General features: G+C 41.2%; 2 protein-coding genes and 1 long non-coding RNA gene across 4 annotated transcripts; 2 read left to right on the top strand and 1 right to left on the bottom strand.

Moving 5' to 3' along the window:
- The first annotated feature begins 424 nt into the window (after positions 1–424).
- Positions 425–13292, top strand: LOC107582860 (RUN domain-containing protein 3A-like). Of its 2 annotated transcripts, none has more exons than XM_016268875.1 (11): positions 425–897; positions 9608–9723; positions 9806–9939; positions 10118–10203; positions 10299–10388; positions 11112–11192; positions 11281–11446; positions 11645–11802; positions 11885–12007; positions 12162–12262; positions 12351–13292. In XM_016268875.1, exons 1-11 carry the CDS (start codon positions 818–820, stop codon positions 12491–12493), a joined length of 1278 nt encoding a protein of 425 aa, XP_016124361.1. In that variant the 5' UTR covers positions 425–817; the 3' UTR covers positions 12494–13292. The 2 variants fall into 2 exon arrangements, with proteins under 2 accessions (XP_016124361.1, XP_016124362.1); XM_016268876.1 differs by lacking the exon at positions 425–897 and adding an exon at positions 9408–9472.
- On the bottom strand, positions 3639–6339 carry LOC107582869 (uncharacterized). Its single transcript, XR_001608985.1, has 2 exons — positions 6080–6339; positions 3639–4202 (listed from the first exon to the last, which is right to left on the bottom strand). It is a non-coding gene; the product is annotated as an uncharacterized lncRNA (long non-coding RNA).
- A 984-nt stretch (positions 13293–14276) lies between the features above and the next one.
- Positions 14277–17254, top strand: LOC107582863 (RUN domain-containing protein 3A-like). The gene is made up of 7 exons (XM_016268879.1): positions 14277–14362; positions 15086–15166; positions 15255–15420; positions 15619–15776; positions 15859–15981; positions 16136–16236; positions 16325–17254. Exons 1-7 carry the CDS (start codon positions 14298–14300, stop codon positions 16465–16467), a joined length of 837 nt encoding a protein of 278 aa, XP_016124365.1. The 5' UTR covers positions 14277–14297; the 3' UTR covers positions 16468–17254.
- Positions 17255–17524: the final 270 nt, after the last annotated feature.

Below are 17524 nucleotides of genomic sequence, written 5' to 3'. Positions count from 1 at the left end.
TTACAACACGTTTTCCAGCAGGCTGAATCTCTTCTCACATCGTGAAAGCGCTTCTGATTGGAATGTCTTTGAGGAAAAGGTAAACGGCGCCTCCTGGTGGCCAATGTTTTTACACTTGCTCTATGATCTTCCATCTAGCGCAATAAAGCCAGCTCATTGATGTGTTGTAGCTGAATCATCTCTAACGCCTGTGGTGCATTATTTTTCACAGCGCCAACTGACCTAATAAGTTATTATGTGGATATTTGCTTGTTCCTGTTTTTTCCCTCAAAATTGAACAAATAACACAGTAAGTGTGAATAAAGATTTGTTGTAAAACTGTTCCAAACAAACGGGTTGGTACAGAGTTTATAGGCTTTAGTTTGAACAAACAACCGAAATATATATTTTTTTAATACACCAAATATGAACCACGCATTTACCTGATACTAATTTGTATTAATATGATTAAACAGTGATTAATTTGAACCATTGCACAACATTTTATAATTGTTTCGAATCGTTCATCAGAAGGAAGTTCTGGGTTGTCAGTTATCAGTTCTTATTTTAGTATTTAAACACACACACACATAGCTACATGTACTTATTAGATAAGTCAACCAACCCCACTTACACGCTTTTCATTGATGATGAGAGTTGCAAGCATTCAGAGGTTGTCTCTTTTTGTACCCCTGTCGCCCACCAGCCTCGGTCGTCTCAGCCGGAGCGCGGAGCGCGGAGCAGAGCGGCGGAAGGAGGGAGGGGTTTGAGCCGCGCCGGGAAACTAGAGGCTTGATGCAGCCTCCGCCGAACGAAGTCAGGCTGTCTCTAGACCGCAATGGCTATGGGTCTAACGTCGAAAAAATCGTCTTCTAGAAACAGCGGCGTGGAACGCAAGAATCTCATCACCGTCTGCAGGTAGTTTATTGCATGACACACACACAGCTGCTTTCCACAACACGAAGCGCGTTTTCAGTTAGCTTGTAATGTACCAATAACACCTAGGTCATTAAAACTGTCAAAATGTGTTTTTATCATTTTTTTTTAACTTTAATATATTTTATTAACTAGAACATAGGATATAGCATCTTTTCTGATTTACATTTTTTGCCTAAACGCTTAATATTGAAGATGAGGCCCTTTAAGGACGCCGGCCCCTTAGTTCACACCAGCATCCATGACGTCATTACATCCATCCGACCATTTTCATCGCTGTGCACTCCACAGCCTAAAACCACATGTCCTTCACCCTCACAGAGCCTTTCACTAAAAAATAAATAAGTTAAGGATGACTTTAGTAAAATATTTTTTCTCAAATAGGGGCTACACACATAAACAGGACCATACTATAGCACTGAACTGTACTCGATGTATCTATTAAAGTTGATATGAAATCAAAATGTGACCCTATTTACTTTCTTAATGCACGTTCCTTGTCTTGTGTGAAAGATTCATCCTCAGTGCATGGGATGTTATCTCTACCTTAACTTTTTTTCCCCCTGATGTCACTTAGTCCATACAGGCTATTGGATGATGTTAACCAATAGCCAAATATATATATATATAATGTTGATTCCCCTTGCAATTACTGCAAATGATAATGTCAAATGCAAATCATATTTTAAACAAACTGTGTAAGCATTCATTTTCCACTGTATTATTTTATTGATCACCAAATCACACTAGAATGAATGTATTGTCAACTTTGTTTCATTTGCGTCATTCATTGAGCATGCCAGTGAATAAGTCGGTTTACTAAATCAATCAACTACTAAATAGTAGTTTACGGGTGTTTCATCAAATCAGAAATGTTTTTCTAGCCCTTATCAGGAGATCCACATCGTAAGGATCTTGACTTTATGGCACACTAGTCATTGCTTTCATAGACTGGAGTGTCTCAGCCCAAAGCTACTTATTGTACGCTTGCAATACTATGTGCGCATTTTGTCCCAGCACACTGTGCGTTGGTGAGTCATGGCTGAAGCGTATGAGGAACACTGAATTCCATCACTGCATTCTGTTCTGCAGGGCTGTGTGGGACTGCACCAGTGCTGCACTTTACCGGTCGGTTGGTACAGCGCAGTAAGTGGGTGTTGAATAATTCATGTTTGGGGGCGCCCCAGGCATAGGCCATGTACAGTTGCTGAATGGACACAGAACACTGTCACTCCTGTTGGGACAGCAGCACCATTGTGCTGTCATAATGGAAATGCTGTCAAAGAGATGATTGTGATGTGGCAAGCTGTTGTGACATCATCATCCCTGCAGTAAAAAGGAATATGGGTTCTAGATGGGTTAATACTAATGGATAAAAAAAAAGTATTCTTAGTTCCCAACATTTTGAATTATATATGGAGAACATCACGAAAATAGATCTTCATTAATGTCAGCACATATTTATTAAGTATACAGCACCATGGCTAGAACCAAACTTTCTGAGGTTCTACCATCTGGATGGCATAATGTAGGACTTGTTAAACACATGAAACACATGCTATGCTAATGCAGTGTGGAAAAATGAGCAAGAAAGAATTACAAAAGTGGACTTCAGACTTCACAGATTATTATAAACACAAAGACGCTTTTGTTGAAAAGGGCAGAGGCCTTTCTTCGCTACCCACATCTTTTGTCTGGCCATGCCAGAGCTGTTTGTTACATTAAACGACAAATTACACAGGACAAAGGACTTGACGAGAAAAGAAAAAAAAAGATTTTTGACTCTTAATTAATGGCTGCTAGCAAAGAAATCTCAAACACTGCTTAATTAAATTGGATCGTGATTAGCTCCGATTACTTGGTGCTCTGAGAGAGTAGCTAAAACCTCCCATGCTTCTGTCATGTGTCTGTATTTCTCTGGTACATTGAGATCAGGAGACCATTTCGTTTATTTCCTTCACTCTCAATCATCAAACCCTCAGCCCCATTGTCATGTCTCTCAGTCCACAGTGAGATGCCCATTAATGAAAGTTGTTGTTCAGTCTTTAGAGACCTTTAAACCAGGTTGAAAGGCTGAATGGTCAGGGACATTTAAATTTGGCCCCTAAATCACACTGGGCAGTGTAGTCTTCATGCTAGCTGATCTAAGCTGGAAATCAGGAGCAGATCTAACCAATATATTTATCTAAAGCATCTTTGTTAAAACTGAGAGCTGTTGACATTGTGGAGAAGGGTTCTGACCAACAGAAACATGGTTAGTTTCATTCCCCATAACCTACTCCCTTATCTCAAAGCTGAGTTTGTTCTGCGCTAAGATCGAAACATTAGTGATGTTGCAATTCTTCAGCTTTTTTTTTTTCCAATGGTTACACATACAGTCTGGATCACTGACATACTATAACTATAGACAGTTTACACAGTTTCAGTTTTCTACTTTTTCAGTTTTTACACTCAAACTAAACAAATGTCAGTTTTCAGAGGGGATAAATAAAGGTTTCATTTTAAGGGCACTCATAACATGTTTGTCGGTTGGTTTTTACTAATGGAAAACCTCGAATGCACTGTAAGTTGTTTTTTTTGGATGAAAGAATATTCCAAACATTGTTTTCATGTAACAAGGCAAGAGCTCAGTGCTTTGAACCATGAGATCTGTCAAGCTGAGTTTGTTCTGCGCTAAGATCGAAACATTAGTGATGTTGCAATTCTTCAGCTTTTTTTTTTTCCAATGGTTACACATACAGTCTGGATCACTGACATACTATAACTATAGACAGTTTACACAGTTTCAGTTTTCTACTTTTTCAGTTTTTACACTCAAACTAAACAAATGTCAGTTTTCAGAGGGGATAAATAAAGGTTTCATTTTAAGGGCACTCATAACATGTTTGTCGGTTGGTTTTTACTAATGGAAAACCTCGAATGCACTGTAAGTTGTTTTTTTTTGGATGAAAGAATATTCCAAACATTGTTTTCATGTAACAAGGCAAGAGCTCAGTGCTTTGAACCATGAGATCTGTAAAAGTGAATGGCAGTAAACCATCATTGATATAGGGCAAGTTTAAGAGGTTTAAGACATGATGAAGTGTAAAATAGGGCGTGATGAATGCCTCCTAGGTCACAGTCGAGAGGTAAGAGTTCCAGCGGTCAAAGAAAGGCTCTTGTTGATGTCCCCATGTCTCGACTTTCCGATATAATGGAATGGCCAGTTTTGCTCATCTCCTTGATAAAGGTTTCCAGACAGCTGAAGCTAGTAATGTAAAGGTGTGGACTCTGATGATTCAAGAACTCTGCAAAGATGAGCATTTGAATTCAGTGTCAGTCTTTGTACAGTACAATCAACAGCTTTAGTTTTGTGTATGACTTTTCATCTAAAATAATATACAGAAGTCATTGTAGATTAAGTTTAATGGGACTTAAAAAAAAGGGGACATGGTTGTCTTGATTCCTTCAACTACCTTCAATTAGATTTTTCTATTTCTCTTAAAGGTGCTGGAGATCAGTATCTTCCAGACATTTTTAAAAGGGTTGGAATTGGGTACCAATTGTTGTATTTTCATCTTCATCCTTGAGATCTAGTTCTTTGACCATCTGATTTCCTAGGAACATATCAAAATCATATTTATTTTATCAAACATGTCTTGGCACCTTGACTGGTTCTTCCATGATCAACTTTAACTTCTAACTCAGAGCAATGAGGCTAAATGCACAAATACACAAACAATCATTTTCACTTACTTAGCTTCTCAGCACATACCTAACCCACTGAACTATCCTCCAGTTATAGTAAGAATTTTTCATTGTTGTCTGTAAGATGTGCTACAATTAAATTTCATTTGAATTTGATAAAAGTTTGTATTTTTAATCTGCAGTCACTTTAGGGCAGGGATCCTCAAATCTGGCCCACGAGATCCACTTTCCTGCAGAGTTTAGCTCTAACCCTAATCAAACACACCTGAGTATGCTAATCAATGTCTTCAGGATCATTAGAAAATCACAGGTAGCTGAGTTTGATCAGGGTTGGAGCTAAACTCCGCAGCGCATTTGCCCTCCAGGGCAAGATTTGAGGAACCCTGCTCTAGGGGATTTTTACTGAGCAGTTATTGGGTGGGAAAGCTTATCCAGAATTAGCAGACAATGTTGGTACTGCCTACAAGAAGGGCGAGGGAAGAGGGGTGAAAGAAGTATATTAAAAAGCTAAAAACAGAGAGTGGGAGGGAGATGTAGAGAAAGGATGATTGGTCAGGCTTGGGAGAGGATAGCCAAACAGGGAAAAAGTGATGACTTATGGAAAGGGTATTGGAGAGAGGACACAAAACATAACCTGAAAGAAGGAGGCTCAAAAACAATCTGGAGTTATAATCAGTAATCTGTAGGTTTTAAAAGCTGAGAACAAACCCGAACTGGGAGGCTATTTTGAAAGGTCATAGCGTATAGTCAGAGGTGCCTTGAAAAAACTATCAAAATCTTAAGAGCAAGTGCTATGAAGTAATATTTCATAGAAGGGTCTGGCTTTTTGGCCTGTTACCAAAGTGGGCGAGACCAAGGACACAAAAGCCATTTGTTAAGTGGCTGCACATTTGTTTTTCAGTGTCAAATCGTACCAAGACAGTCTTGCTGCCACATTTCTCTATTTAGCATTTTATCCCTCACCCTGCTGACCCTCAGAAACTTGCATCTTTATATTTTCACTACACTTTACATTTACGCATTGTACAGTTGTCAAACTTTGTCATATCTTTGTGTTTTTCACTGCTCTTGTGACCAGGCGTTGTGTGCAATCAATGCATTTGGTTGGCTGGTGTTGAGAGTTAACCTTCCTGCAATGATTAGCATTGTTCACGGGGCGTAGGATTGCCATACACTTGTGGAAAACACCTCTTGGTTCAGCCATAGAGCCAAAGAGAAAATCAAGAATCAAGAATGTTTGTTGTTTAAAGGATTCGAATCTAACTGGGTTGTTATTACAGATGCACACATTTTGCTCTGGCCAAATGATGAAGCAATGAAACGGGCACAATCAAACAACTACACGTGACTAAACTGAAATTCAAGCTGTTAATTAGCACCATTAAATTGTTATGTGTTACATAATTTTATTATTGCTACAAATAAAAGTCCATGGCATAACCATCATCCTTTGGAGTTGGATTCATTAAGTACTAACCTGTATCCAGGATGTATTCCAGAGAAATCTTAGGTAAACAAAAGAAGAGACTTGGTCCAAAAGGTAAAGTTTTTGTTTTGAATGGCAAAAATTATTCAAGATGCAGTAACTTATCTCCAAAGAAGGTAGGCTCTGATGATGATGATGATGTTTCCTCAGCTGTTGGTGATATTTGCCTATATTTTATTTGTTCCCAGCTTGGTGAATCTGTCCCCCATCCCACTCCCAGCACCCTACACCCTCCCCAAAGATTCGGCCTTACTCCCCATTAAAGAGTCTTCCTCTTGGGCATAAAAGCTTTTCGGAAGGACGTAGTCTTGGTACCTCGGCTGAAGGAAGCGGCTCCCATGGAGATCTTTGTCTTGCCACTGGTGATGGTGGAAGAGCCCAGGGCTGTTGTGCTCTTCCCACGGGAGATAGATGAGTTTCCCATCATGATCTTGGTCTTGTCTCTCTTGATCGATGTGCTCCCCAGGCTGAGGGCCGTCTTGCCCTCTGTGATACTGGTGTTACCCATGGCGGAACCTAAGGTGGTGGCGTTGAAGCTCCAGGAGGTCTCCTTCAGCAGCCAGCCTAGATGACCTGACCTGGAGCACGTTCAGGGTTCAATTTTCTCAACTCTCCCTTGGGAAGCTTCTGCTCTCCTGATTCTACAGGACGAGGTTATGATGGCTCATCGCGTGCCCTGGCAGCAATGCATCCCAATGCACACAGATAGTGTCTGGCTGGGTGTGACAGTCCAAACAGTTGGGACCAGAATGCTAAGCGTAGTGAGAGCAACCCCCATGCAGCATAAAGCCCTTGTTGAGCAGTATAACGTGGGCTCCGCAAGGCCACATACCTCCCCTGTCTGGCGTGAATGGACAGAGGCTGCCGTAGGAGGCCTTAGTTCTATCTGGGGGCAAAGCGGACAGTAGACTGCATTGTCCCATCGCTAAAGCAAGGCACTGAAGAACACATTGTTGAGCGACACAATTGATGGTGACATCACTCAGTTCCGTGGCTTTGTGCCTCCCTAGAACCACTATCCAATGTTATACTGTACACAGTTGATTGCTGAGACTCAAGGGTGTGGTCTGCTTTCATGAGTTTTATGTTATGTCAGACCCCCAAAATGTATAGTCAAATTAGTTATCGTCGAAGCATTGTGTTGTGTTCTGTCCAATTGTAAAAAATGAAAACCTTTTCTATTTAGCCAACTCTTGAGATTCTTGCTTCTTGTGCAAGCTACTAGGGAAAGCCAGGTTCACACTAAGATTTTGGCTTCTTGTTAATAAATCTGAAACTGACAAAGTTCTGGCAGTGTAAGAAATTTTGCGTCACAGTCGTGCAGTCTGACCGCCTCTACTAGTTGTCGATGGGGACCAAAGTCTTGGCTACGATTGCATAGTCTGACATAAAAGAAACATTACAGTGCGCTGTGGCTTTTACCTAGATCTGATTTGGATCACATTGTATATTTTGACAAACAGTGTGTGCCCAGCTATAGGTATAGTGAAATAAACCCTCTGAAATATTTTAGAGGTACAATGTTTTAACCATTTCAAAGATCTATTTATTGACCATTCTGATTTAATTAATTGTTATACTGGTTGATTTATGCTACACTTAATGTACGATTAAGAAGTCAAAGAATTAACAATGCACATTTTAATTGAAAGGCAATGGTTGAAGTTAAAACTTTTTACTATGACTTGGTTAGTCCACTCAAATGATACAATTCCATTTGCAAAACAGAATCTCAGATCTGGATTCTGGATCATTATCCAACTTAGACCCTTCTGCATGTGAACAACAATAACAGCCATTCTAGTTGTGGCAGTGCACATCCTCACACATGTATGCATGTTCTCTTCATGAAAACCAGATTGGTGTCTGATCTCTGCACATGTTCTCTCAGACAAATCTTTATCTTAAAATCAACTGTATTCTCTTTCAGTGACAAAGGTGTCATGCTCAATTCCAAGCTAATTTAAGATACACTTGCACTTTGTTTTGCATCTAGAATGCATTTGTGTGCGATTCTAGAGCAAGCTGGCAAACACTTGCATCTTACAAGACATCCAACCTGCTTAAATGCTCTACTACAAAGTTAATCTTTGTGGACACACATACACATATACTGTACATATACTGTTTACAGTTATATTGGTGTCTTTAAGTCACAGATGAAAATCCCAGTAGAGATTCCATTGCGTTTCTTTGCCTCTTTTGAGAGAAGTCTTAACTACAGCAACCAACTTCTCCCCTTGACTTAAAGGGGCCTTGCTCAAAGAACTAGTAGTCTCCCTGTGAGTGATTGTAGTTGTACCCACCACAAACGCAGTCTCTCCCTTCCTCAGTTTGGTCTTGCTCCTCGAAAGAACGGTCTTCCCCCATGAGATGGCTTTTTTGCTGTTCATCAGTTTGATTTTCCCTTTTGTAAAGCAGGTCTTTCTCAGTAAAAGAAAAGCATTTCCTTTTGAGGCTTTTGAGTCGTCCTCTTGCTGTATATCTGTTGTCTCATCCTTCTCACTGCTCTTTCTTGCTTTTGAAGTCTTGGTGTTTGTTTCAGTGTTTATAGATCTCCTTTCCATCTACTTGGTCCGGCGCTTGGGCATGAGGGCCTTACGGAAGGAGGTTGTAGTTTTGCCTCGGCTGAAGCTGGCTCTGCCCAGAGAGATGGTGGTCTTGCCTCTGGTTATGGTAGAGTCGCCCATAGAGGTAGTGGTGACCCCACGGGTGATTGAGGACTTGCCCATGGTGATGGAAGTCTTGCCCCGGGCTATTGAAGAGTCGCCCACAGACAGGGCAGTCTTCCCTTCCGTAATATTGGTGTTCCCCATGAAGGCATGTAGGTCATCAGGTCTTCAGACTCTCAGTTCTCTCTCTGTTTTCTCTATCCTTTGAGTGGGCTAGAGTATTAGCATTCCAGCGCCTTGCAGGTTTGACTGTTCTGGGAGAAAACTGTACACAGTATCGGGACAGCCCTAAATAGATCACACCACCAATTCAGCAAGTGGGTGGGCGGGTGGAGAAAGTGAGCGTGAGTGTGTTAGGATACGAGGGAGATTTGCTCACTATACTGTTGCTTTTAAAAAAACAAAACACAAAAAAACCTACAGGCGCAGAGGATGGAATGGAACCCAGGCGAGGACAAAGGTCTCAATCCCGACAAGTAGTATAGAGCTGTTGGCAGAGGCACAAGGACTCCAATTGTGATGGCAGGAGTGGTAACGTGAATATGCCATCAAAAGGGCATTGTTTAGCACACAGGACAATTGGGATTGACCTCAGCAGTCCGCTGTGGCACCGCTCCCGAAAATGCCTGTTACATCAGTCAGAATGGCAGCGTTGAGTGGGGCCTGCACCGATGCTAGTGTTTGTGTCTGCCTGTCAGATGCTAATCATACTGTTATTACTTTGTGGTATTTCATCAATGCGTGGTTTTGTTTTTCTGATGAATTTGGAGTTTCCAAATCGTACATGTTAAGTAGCATATCTAGTGTGACTAAATTTGACTATATATTGCCTCTGTTTCTCTCTCAGGTTTTCTGTGAAGACGTTGTTGGAAAAGTACACTGCTGAGCCTATTGATGACTCATCAGAGGAGTTCATCAACTTTGCGGCAATTTTGGAGCACATCCTCAGTCATCGTTTCAAAGGTATATATTTAAACAACTTCCTGTCAATTCCCAATGTGTGTTGGTACTCGTGAATAATCTGGGGGGATTTTTATTTTATCAGGTCCAGGTGGTTGGTTCAGTTCAGATGGCCAGAGGAGTTTCTGGGACTATATCCGTCTGGCCTGCAGTAAAGTCCACAACAACTGCATCAGTAGCATTGAGAGCATTGAGAACATTAGCACGTCACGAGCAAAGGTGAGACGCTTTCATCTTCAAGCACTCTATATCTTTACCCACTTGAGATGATTAGCATAGCATATGTTTTGTTTTGGATGCTGGTCCCTACCATGGAATGCTGGTGTGCTGATTTATTCCATTTTGCTTTACTAGCAAAGCTTCATCTGTAACGGTTTACTCTCTTGTTGTCCTACAGGGACGAGCCTGGATTCGTGTAGCTTTGATGGAGAAGCGTTTGTCTGAATATGTAGCCACTGCGTTAAGAGACACTCGAACTACAAGGTTATAACTCTGCACTCTTTCCAATGAGTTTGACAGCTGTCTTTATCATTTCAAAGTAATTTAATAGATTTGTAAATCTATATTTGCCGCTGCAGGAGATTTTATGATGATGGTGCCATAATGCTAAGGGAGGAGGCTACCGTTCTGACGGGGATGCTAATTGGACTCAGTGCTATTGACTTCAGGTAAAAACACTGCATTCATGACAACTCACAAATGACACTTACTTCAGCGGGAATGTGTTTTTATTCTTTTCTTTTTTTCCCAGGAATGTGTCATTTATTAGTCACTAGTGGCACCAATTAGAATGTTTTCACACCATAGACTGTATAAAAACATGGATGTAGTGTCCATGACGTCACCCGTAGATTTCCGAAGAGCGTTTTTGAAGCTCAAAAGTGGGCGGAGGCAGCCGTCGCCATCTTGGCAGCGCGTCACTGCGTGTCACTCCCGGATAATCGAAAATGGGCAAAGAGGCAGGAGCAGGTTGCTGAAGCCACGCCTACCAAGCTCGATGGTGGTGACAGCAGCGGCAATCCACCTGTCACTCAAGTGGCCACTCCCTTAATTATGCAGAACTTTAAGGCTTAATATAATTTAAACGGATGAGTTAAAAATTCACCCCTCTCACAGTTATGATGAAGGGCAAAATTAGCTATATAGACCAAAATAATTTTTTTAACCAGGCTGTAAACGTTTTTTTTCTGCTGTAAAGTTGGGCATTTTAACATGGGGAGTCTATGGGATTGACTTCCTTTTGCAGCCAGCCTCTAGTGGCCAGTCGATGAATTGCAGTTTAAGTCACTTCCTTGTTGGCTTCACGAGAGAGAGCGGGAGGTTGCCACTTGGTTCACACCAATTAGTGTGATATGATACTGACTGTTTGTCTTTTTTTTGGCCAACATTAGTTTCTGTCTAAAAGGAGAAGTTTTGGATGGAAAGACACCTGCAGTGATCGACTACACACCTTACCTGAAGTTCACCCAGAGGTAGGTTTGCATTTGCTGGCCAAACCCAAATCCTAAACCTTATAGTAGCCTTTAAAATGGCATTACTGCTATTGATGTGCCTCTGCAGCTATGACTACCTGAGTGATGAAGAAGACCGCCGCAGTGTGGACAGCAGTGCCAGTGATGAGAGTGTTGCCGAGCATCCTTACATTCCTTTGGTCACAGATGAAGAGACCTGGAGCAACAAATGCAGAAAGATGGAGCAAAGATTCAAGATTGTCTATGCCCAAAAGGTATTGTGTGTTTTTGACTTCCAGTCACTGGGTGATTTGGTTGTAATCCAACTTAAGTTGGTAGCTTGTTTCTTGCTGGTCCAAGATTGTCTAGCAACTAATGACCAATTTGGATCAGACTGACACACAGCTACCAGCAGTGGATTAAAGCAGAAATAGTGCATTCATATACTAATCCATAAATCCCTGTGATTTTAGGGTTATTTAGAGGAATTGGTCCGCTTGAGGGAATCCCAGCTGAAAAATTTAGAAACTGAGAACAAGAGGCTAGTTGCTAAACTAGAGGAACTACAGGTCCAGAGTCGACAAGAGAAGAAAGAACTGGAGGCCATTATATTGGAGCTACAAGCACAACTGTATGCACACACACACTATCACACCTTCTGCATTTGTGTCAACTAGAAGTCTCTAATGGCTTTATTCTGGTATGTTTTGCAGCACTGGCATAATTCCTCGTCAGTCCTCTCGTTTGGGATTCAAAGGACTGTCTATTCCACTCATTAACCAATGCACAACTGCACAACCCGCCAACAACAAAGGAAATGTAAAGCTGTTCCGTCGGTAAGCGCTGACTCAAAATTGGAAGACCCTCACCACACCTTGTTTAACACCTTGGCAGTGGCTCAGAACACCTTAGCAATTACATCCCGGAAATCACCTGTATCACAGGAAAGCACTATTCAGTCTAGTCATGAAATTATGTTTTTGGGTTTAGGAGGAGTTTTCACAGTTTGGATCTCTCAGCTGATGTGAGTTTGAACTCTGACTCTCAGAAGGAAGACGGCATTCAGAATGGAGACGCAACCTGGTCAGCAGGTAAAAGCATGCAGATTAACACACAATACAATAATGTCTGAATACTGATTACTAATGAACGTTCCTTCTCTTCTCTTCTCGTCAACAGCTAAAGACAACACTCCCTCTATGCTCGGTCTATGTGGTTCTTTGGCTTCTCTACCCAGCTGTAAGTCACTGGCAAGTCTCAAATCCACTGAGTATTTGGTCAACATCAGCACAGAGCCTAGTCCTGCCCTGTCTCCTAGCTAGGGGGCGCCAAATTCCAACTAACAAGACGCTCTCAGTCCCAGTACTTTCCTCCAAGAAACATCACAACTGTCCTACCAACATCCTTCAAAGATCCCAGTGAGCTGAAACAATGTAATATATATACACAAGGTGTGGAATGGCAACCCCTCCAGCACTCGCTTATTTTCTTATCTTTACTTGCCAATTTATTATTCACTCTTGTCTTCCACCCTTCAGTACAGTCTTCTTCAGCATGTTTGAGTGTCTGTAACATTCCCTGAGCCTGATATTACAGCCCAAAGGCACAGCAGCTTATCTCTGTTCGTTTTGAACTCATTAGTCCTTGAATTCCCTGCACAAACAGATCAAAGTGAAACACAAAACTCAAGACTTGGCAGTTATTTATTCTACATAAATTCATCTTAATGAATATGAACATACAGAGTGGCACATCTGTTCATGTTACCCACAGTTGAATCTCTGATTTAGACATATTACCTTTCTTATGCTTATTAATAAAAGATATGAGGGAACAAAAGAGAGACCAAGGAAAGAACTGTTGCCTGTATCTGCATGTCAAATGCGCTTTATTGAGGCTTTAAATGCCTCGGCTTACTTTATGTTCTTGCTCCTTTGACGGTTATATTAAGTGACTGGAAGTAACTGCAAGTGTTGTCAGCTAAATTCAAATCTTTTGTCATGTTTATCTTACTGGTGTTGCTTCATTTCTTGTATTTCTTCAGTTTCGGTATGTATACATAATTGTCTATTTTGTTATGCGGTGGCAGTGCTCTGCGGTTTTGAATTGAAATAAACGATTCTTTTATCTCAACTCGCACTTGTTTATATAAATATTTCAAAGCCTATAAATCTCACATTCTTTTCCCAGAATGCTTCAGGGCAAACAGCAGAGTCATAACAATAGCAGCACTTCCTGGGAGAACTCGACATCTAGTGGATATTGCTTATAACGGCTTTGCTACGCAGGGGACGATCAAACAGAAAGACACAGCATATCTACTCAGTACTGGCCTGTGCTACATACAGGGTTTGAATGAATGAAGAAATGCATATGATAATACAAATATCATGTTGGCACAAGCAGTGCAAGACAGTTGAATCTCTGATTTAGACATATTACCTTTCTTATGCTTATTAATAAAAGATATGAGGGAACAAAAGAGAGACCAAGGAAAGAACTGTTGCCTGTATCTGCATGTCAAATGCGCTTTATTGAGGCTGTAAATGCCTCGGCTGACTTTATGTTCTTGCTCCTTTGACGGTTATATTAAGTGACTGGAAGTAACTGCAAGTGTTGTCAGCTAAATTCAAATCTTTTGTCATATTTATCTTACTGGTGTTGCTTCATTTCTTGTATTTCTTCAGTTTCGGTATGTATACATAATTGTCTATTTTGTTATGCGGTGGCAGTGCTCTGCGGTTTTGAATTGAAATAAACGATTCTTTTATCTCAACTCGCACTTGTTTATATAAATATTTCAAAGCCTATAAATCTCACATTCTTTTCCCAGAATGCTTCAGGGCAAACAGCAGAGTCATAACAATAGCAGCACTTCCTGGGAGAACTCGACATCTAGTGGATATTGCTTATAACGGCTTTGCTACGCAGGGGACGATCAAACAGAAAGACACCGCATATCTACTCAGTACTGGCCTGTGCTACATACAGGGTTTGAATGAATGAAGAAATGCATATGATAATACAAAATGAGTTTGACAGCTGTCTTTATCATTTCAAAGTAATTTAATAGATTTGTAAATCTATATTTGCCGCTGCAGGAGATTTTATGATGATGGTGCCATAATGCTAAGGGAGGAGGCTACCGTTCTGACGGGGATGCTAATTGGACTCAGTGCTATTGACTTCAGGTAAAAACACTGCATTCATGACAACTCACAAATGACACTTACTTCAGCGGGAATGTGTTTTTATTCTTTTCTTTTTTTCCCAGGAATGTGTCATTTATTAGTCACTAGTGGCACCAATTAGAATGTTTTCACACCATAGACTGTATAAAAACATGGATGTAGTGTCCATGACGTCACCCGTAGATTTCCGAAGAGCGTTTTTGAAGCTCAAAAGTGGGCGGAGGCAGCCGTCGCCATCTTGGCAGCGCGTCACTGCGTGTCACTCCCGGATAATCGAAAATGGGCAAAGAGGCAGGAGCAGGTTGCTGAAGCCACGCCTACCAAGCTCGATGGTGGTGACAGCAGCGGCAATCCACCTGTCACTCAAGTGGCCACTCCCTTAATTATGCAGAACTTTAAGGCTTAATATAATTTAAACGGATGAGTTAAAAATTCACCCCTCTCACAGTTATGATGAAGGGCAAAATTAGCTATATAGCCCAAAATAATTTTTTTAACCAGGCTGTAAACGTTTTTTTTCTGCTGTAAAGTTGGGCATTTTAACATGGGGAGTCTATGGGATTGACTTCCTTTTGCAGCCAGCCTCTAGTGGCCAGTCGATGAATTGCAGTTTAAGTCACTTCCTTGTTGGCTTCACGAGAGAGAGCGGGAGGTTGCCACTTGGTTCACACCAATTAGTGTGATATGATACTGACTGTTTGTCTTTTTTTTGGCCAACATTAGTTTCTGTCTAAAAGGAGAAGTTTTGGATGGAAAGACACCTGCAGTGATCGACTACACACCTTACCTGAAGTTCACCCAGAGGTAGGTTTGCATTTGCTGACCAAACCCAAATCCTAAACCTTATAGTAGCCTTTAAAATGGCATTACTGCTATTGATGTGCCTCTGCAGCTATGACTACCTGAGTGATGAAGAAGACCGCCGCAGTGTGGACAGCAGTGCCAGTGATGAGAGTGTTGCCGAGCATCCTTACATTCCTTTGGTCACAGATGAAGAGACCTGGAGCAACAAATGCAGAAAGATGGAGCAAAGATTCAAGATTGTCTATGCCCAAAAGGTATTGTGTGTTTTTGACTTCCAGTCACTGGGTGATTTGGTTGTAATCCAACTTAAGTTGGTAGCTTGTTTCTTGCTGGTCCAAGATTGTCTAGCAACTAATGACCAATTTGGATCAGACTGACACACAGCTACCAGCAGTGGATTAAAGCAGAAATAGTGCATTCATATACTAATCCATAAATCCCTGTGATTTTAGGGTTATTTAGAGGAATTGGTCCGCTTGAGGGAATCCCAGCTGAAAAATTTAGAAACTGAGAACAAGAGGCTAGTTGCTAAACTAGAGGAACTACAGGTCCAGAGTCGACAAGAGAAGAAAGAACTGGAGGCCATTATATTGGAGCTACAAGCACAACTGTATGCACACACACACTATCACACCTTCTGCATTTGTGTCAACTAGAAGTCTCTAATGGCTTTATTCTGGTATGTTTTGCAGCACTGGCATAATTCCTCATCAGTCCTCTCGTTTGGGATTCAAAGGACTGTCTATTCCACTCATTAACCAATGCACAACTGCACAATCCGCCAACAACAAAGGAAATGTAAAGCTGTTCCGTCGGTAAGCGCTGACTCAAAATTGGAAGACCCTCACCACACCTTGTTTAACACCTTGGCAGTGGCTCAGAACACCTTAGCAATTACATCCCGGAAATCACCTGTATCACAGGAAAGCACTATTCAGTCTAGTCATGAAATTATGTTTTTGGGTTTAGGAGGAGTTTTCACAGTTTGGATCTCTCAGCTGATGTGAGTTTGAACTCTGACTCTCAGAAGGAAGACGGCATTCAGAATGGAGACGCAACCTGGTCAGCAGGTAAAAGCATGCAGATTAACACACAATACAATAATGTCTGAATACTGATTACTAATGAACGTTCCTTCTCTTCTCTTCTCGTCAACAGCTAAAGACAACACTCCCTCTATGCTCGGTCTATGTGGTTCTTTGGCTTCTCTACCCAGCTGTAAGTCACTGGCAAGTCTCAAATCCACTGAGTATTTGGTCAACATCAGCACAGAGCCTAGTCCTGCCCTGTCTCCTAGCTAGGGGGCGCCAAATTCCAACTAACAAGACGCTCTCAGTCCCAGTACTTTCCTCCAAGAAACATCACAACTGTCCTACCAACATCCTTCAAAGATCCCAGTGAGCTGAAACAATGTAATATATATACACAAGGTGTGGAATGGCAACCCCTCCAGCACTCGCTTATTTTCTTATCTTTACTTGCCAATTTATTATTCACTCTTGTCTTCCACCCTTCAGTACAGTCTTCTTCAGCATGTTTGAGTGTCTGTAACATTCCCTGAGCCTGATATTACAGCCCAAAGGCACAGCAGCTTATCTCTGTTCGTTTTGAACTCATTAGTCCTTGAATTCCCTGCACAAACAGATCAAAGTGAAACACAAAACTCAAGACTTGGCAGTTATTTATTCTACATAAATTCATCTTAATGAATATGAACATACAGAGTGGCACATCTGTTCATGTTACCCACAGTTGAATCTCTGATTTAGACATATTACCTTTCTTATGCTTATTAATAAAAGATATGAGGGAACAAAAGAGAGACCAAGGAAAGAACTGTTGCCTGTATCTGCATGTCAAATGCGCTTTATTGAGGCTGTAAATGCCTCGGCTGACTTTATGTTCTTGCTCCTTTGACGGTTATATTAAGTGACTGGAAGTAACTGCAAGTGTTGTCAGCTAAATTCAAATCTTTTGTCATGTTTATCTTACTGGTGTTGCTTCATTTCTTGTATTTCTTCAGTTTCGGTATGTATACATAATTGTCTATTTTGTTATGCGGTGGCAGTGCTCTGCGGTTTTGAATTGAAATAAACGATTCTTTTATCTCAACTCGCACTTGTTTATATAAATATTTCAAAGCCTATAAATCTCACATTCTTTTCCCAGAATGCTTCAGGGCAAACAGCAGAGTCATAACAATAGCAGCACTTCCTGGGAGAACTCGACATCTAGTGGATATTGCTTATAACGGCTTTGCTACGCAGGGGACGATCAAACAGAAAGACACCGCATATCTACTCAGTACTGGCCTGTGCTACATACAGGGTTTGAATGAATGAAGAAATGCATATGATA

The sequence above is a fragment of the Sinocyclocheilus grahami genome, unplaced genomic scaffold, assembly GCF_001515645.1.
Source record: "Sinocyclocheilus grahami isolate Dianchi unplaced genomic scaffold, SAMN03320097.WGS_v1.1 scaffold48.1, whole genome shotgun sequence".
Taxonomy (NCBI): Eukaryota; Metazoa; Chordata; class Actinopteri; order Cypriniformes; family Cyprinidae; genus Sinocyclocheilus; species Sinocyclocheilus grahami.
Note: the sequence above shows the minus strand (reverse complement) of the source record. Positions and strands in the feature narration are given on the sequence as shown.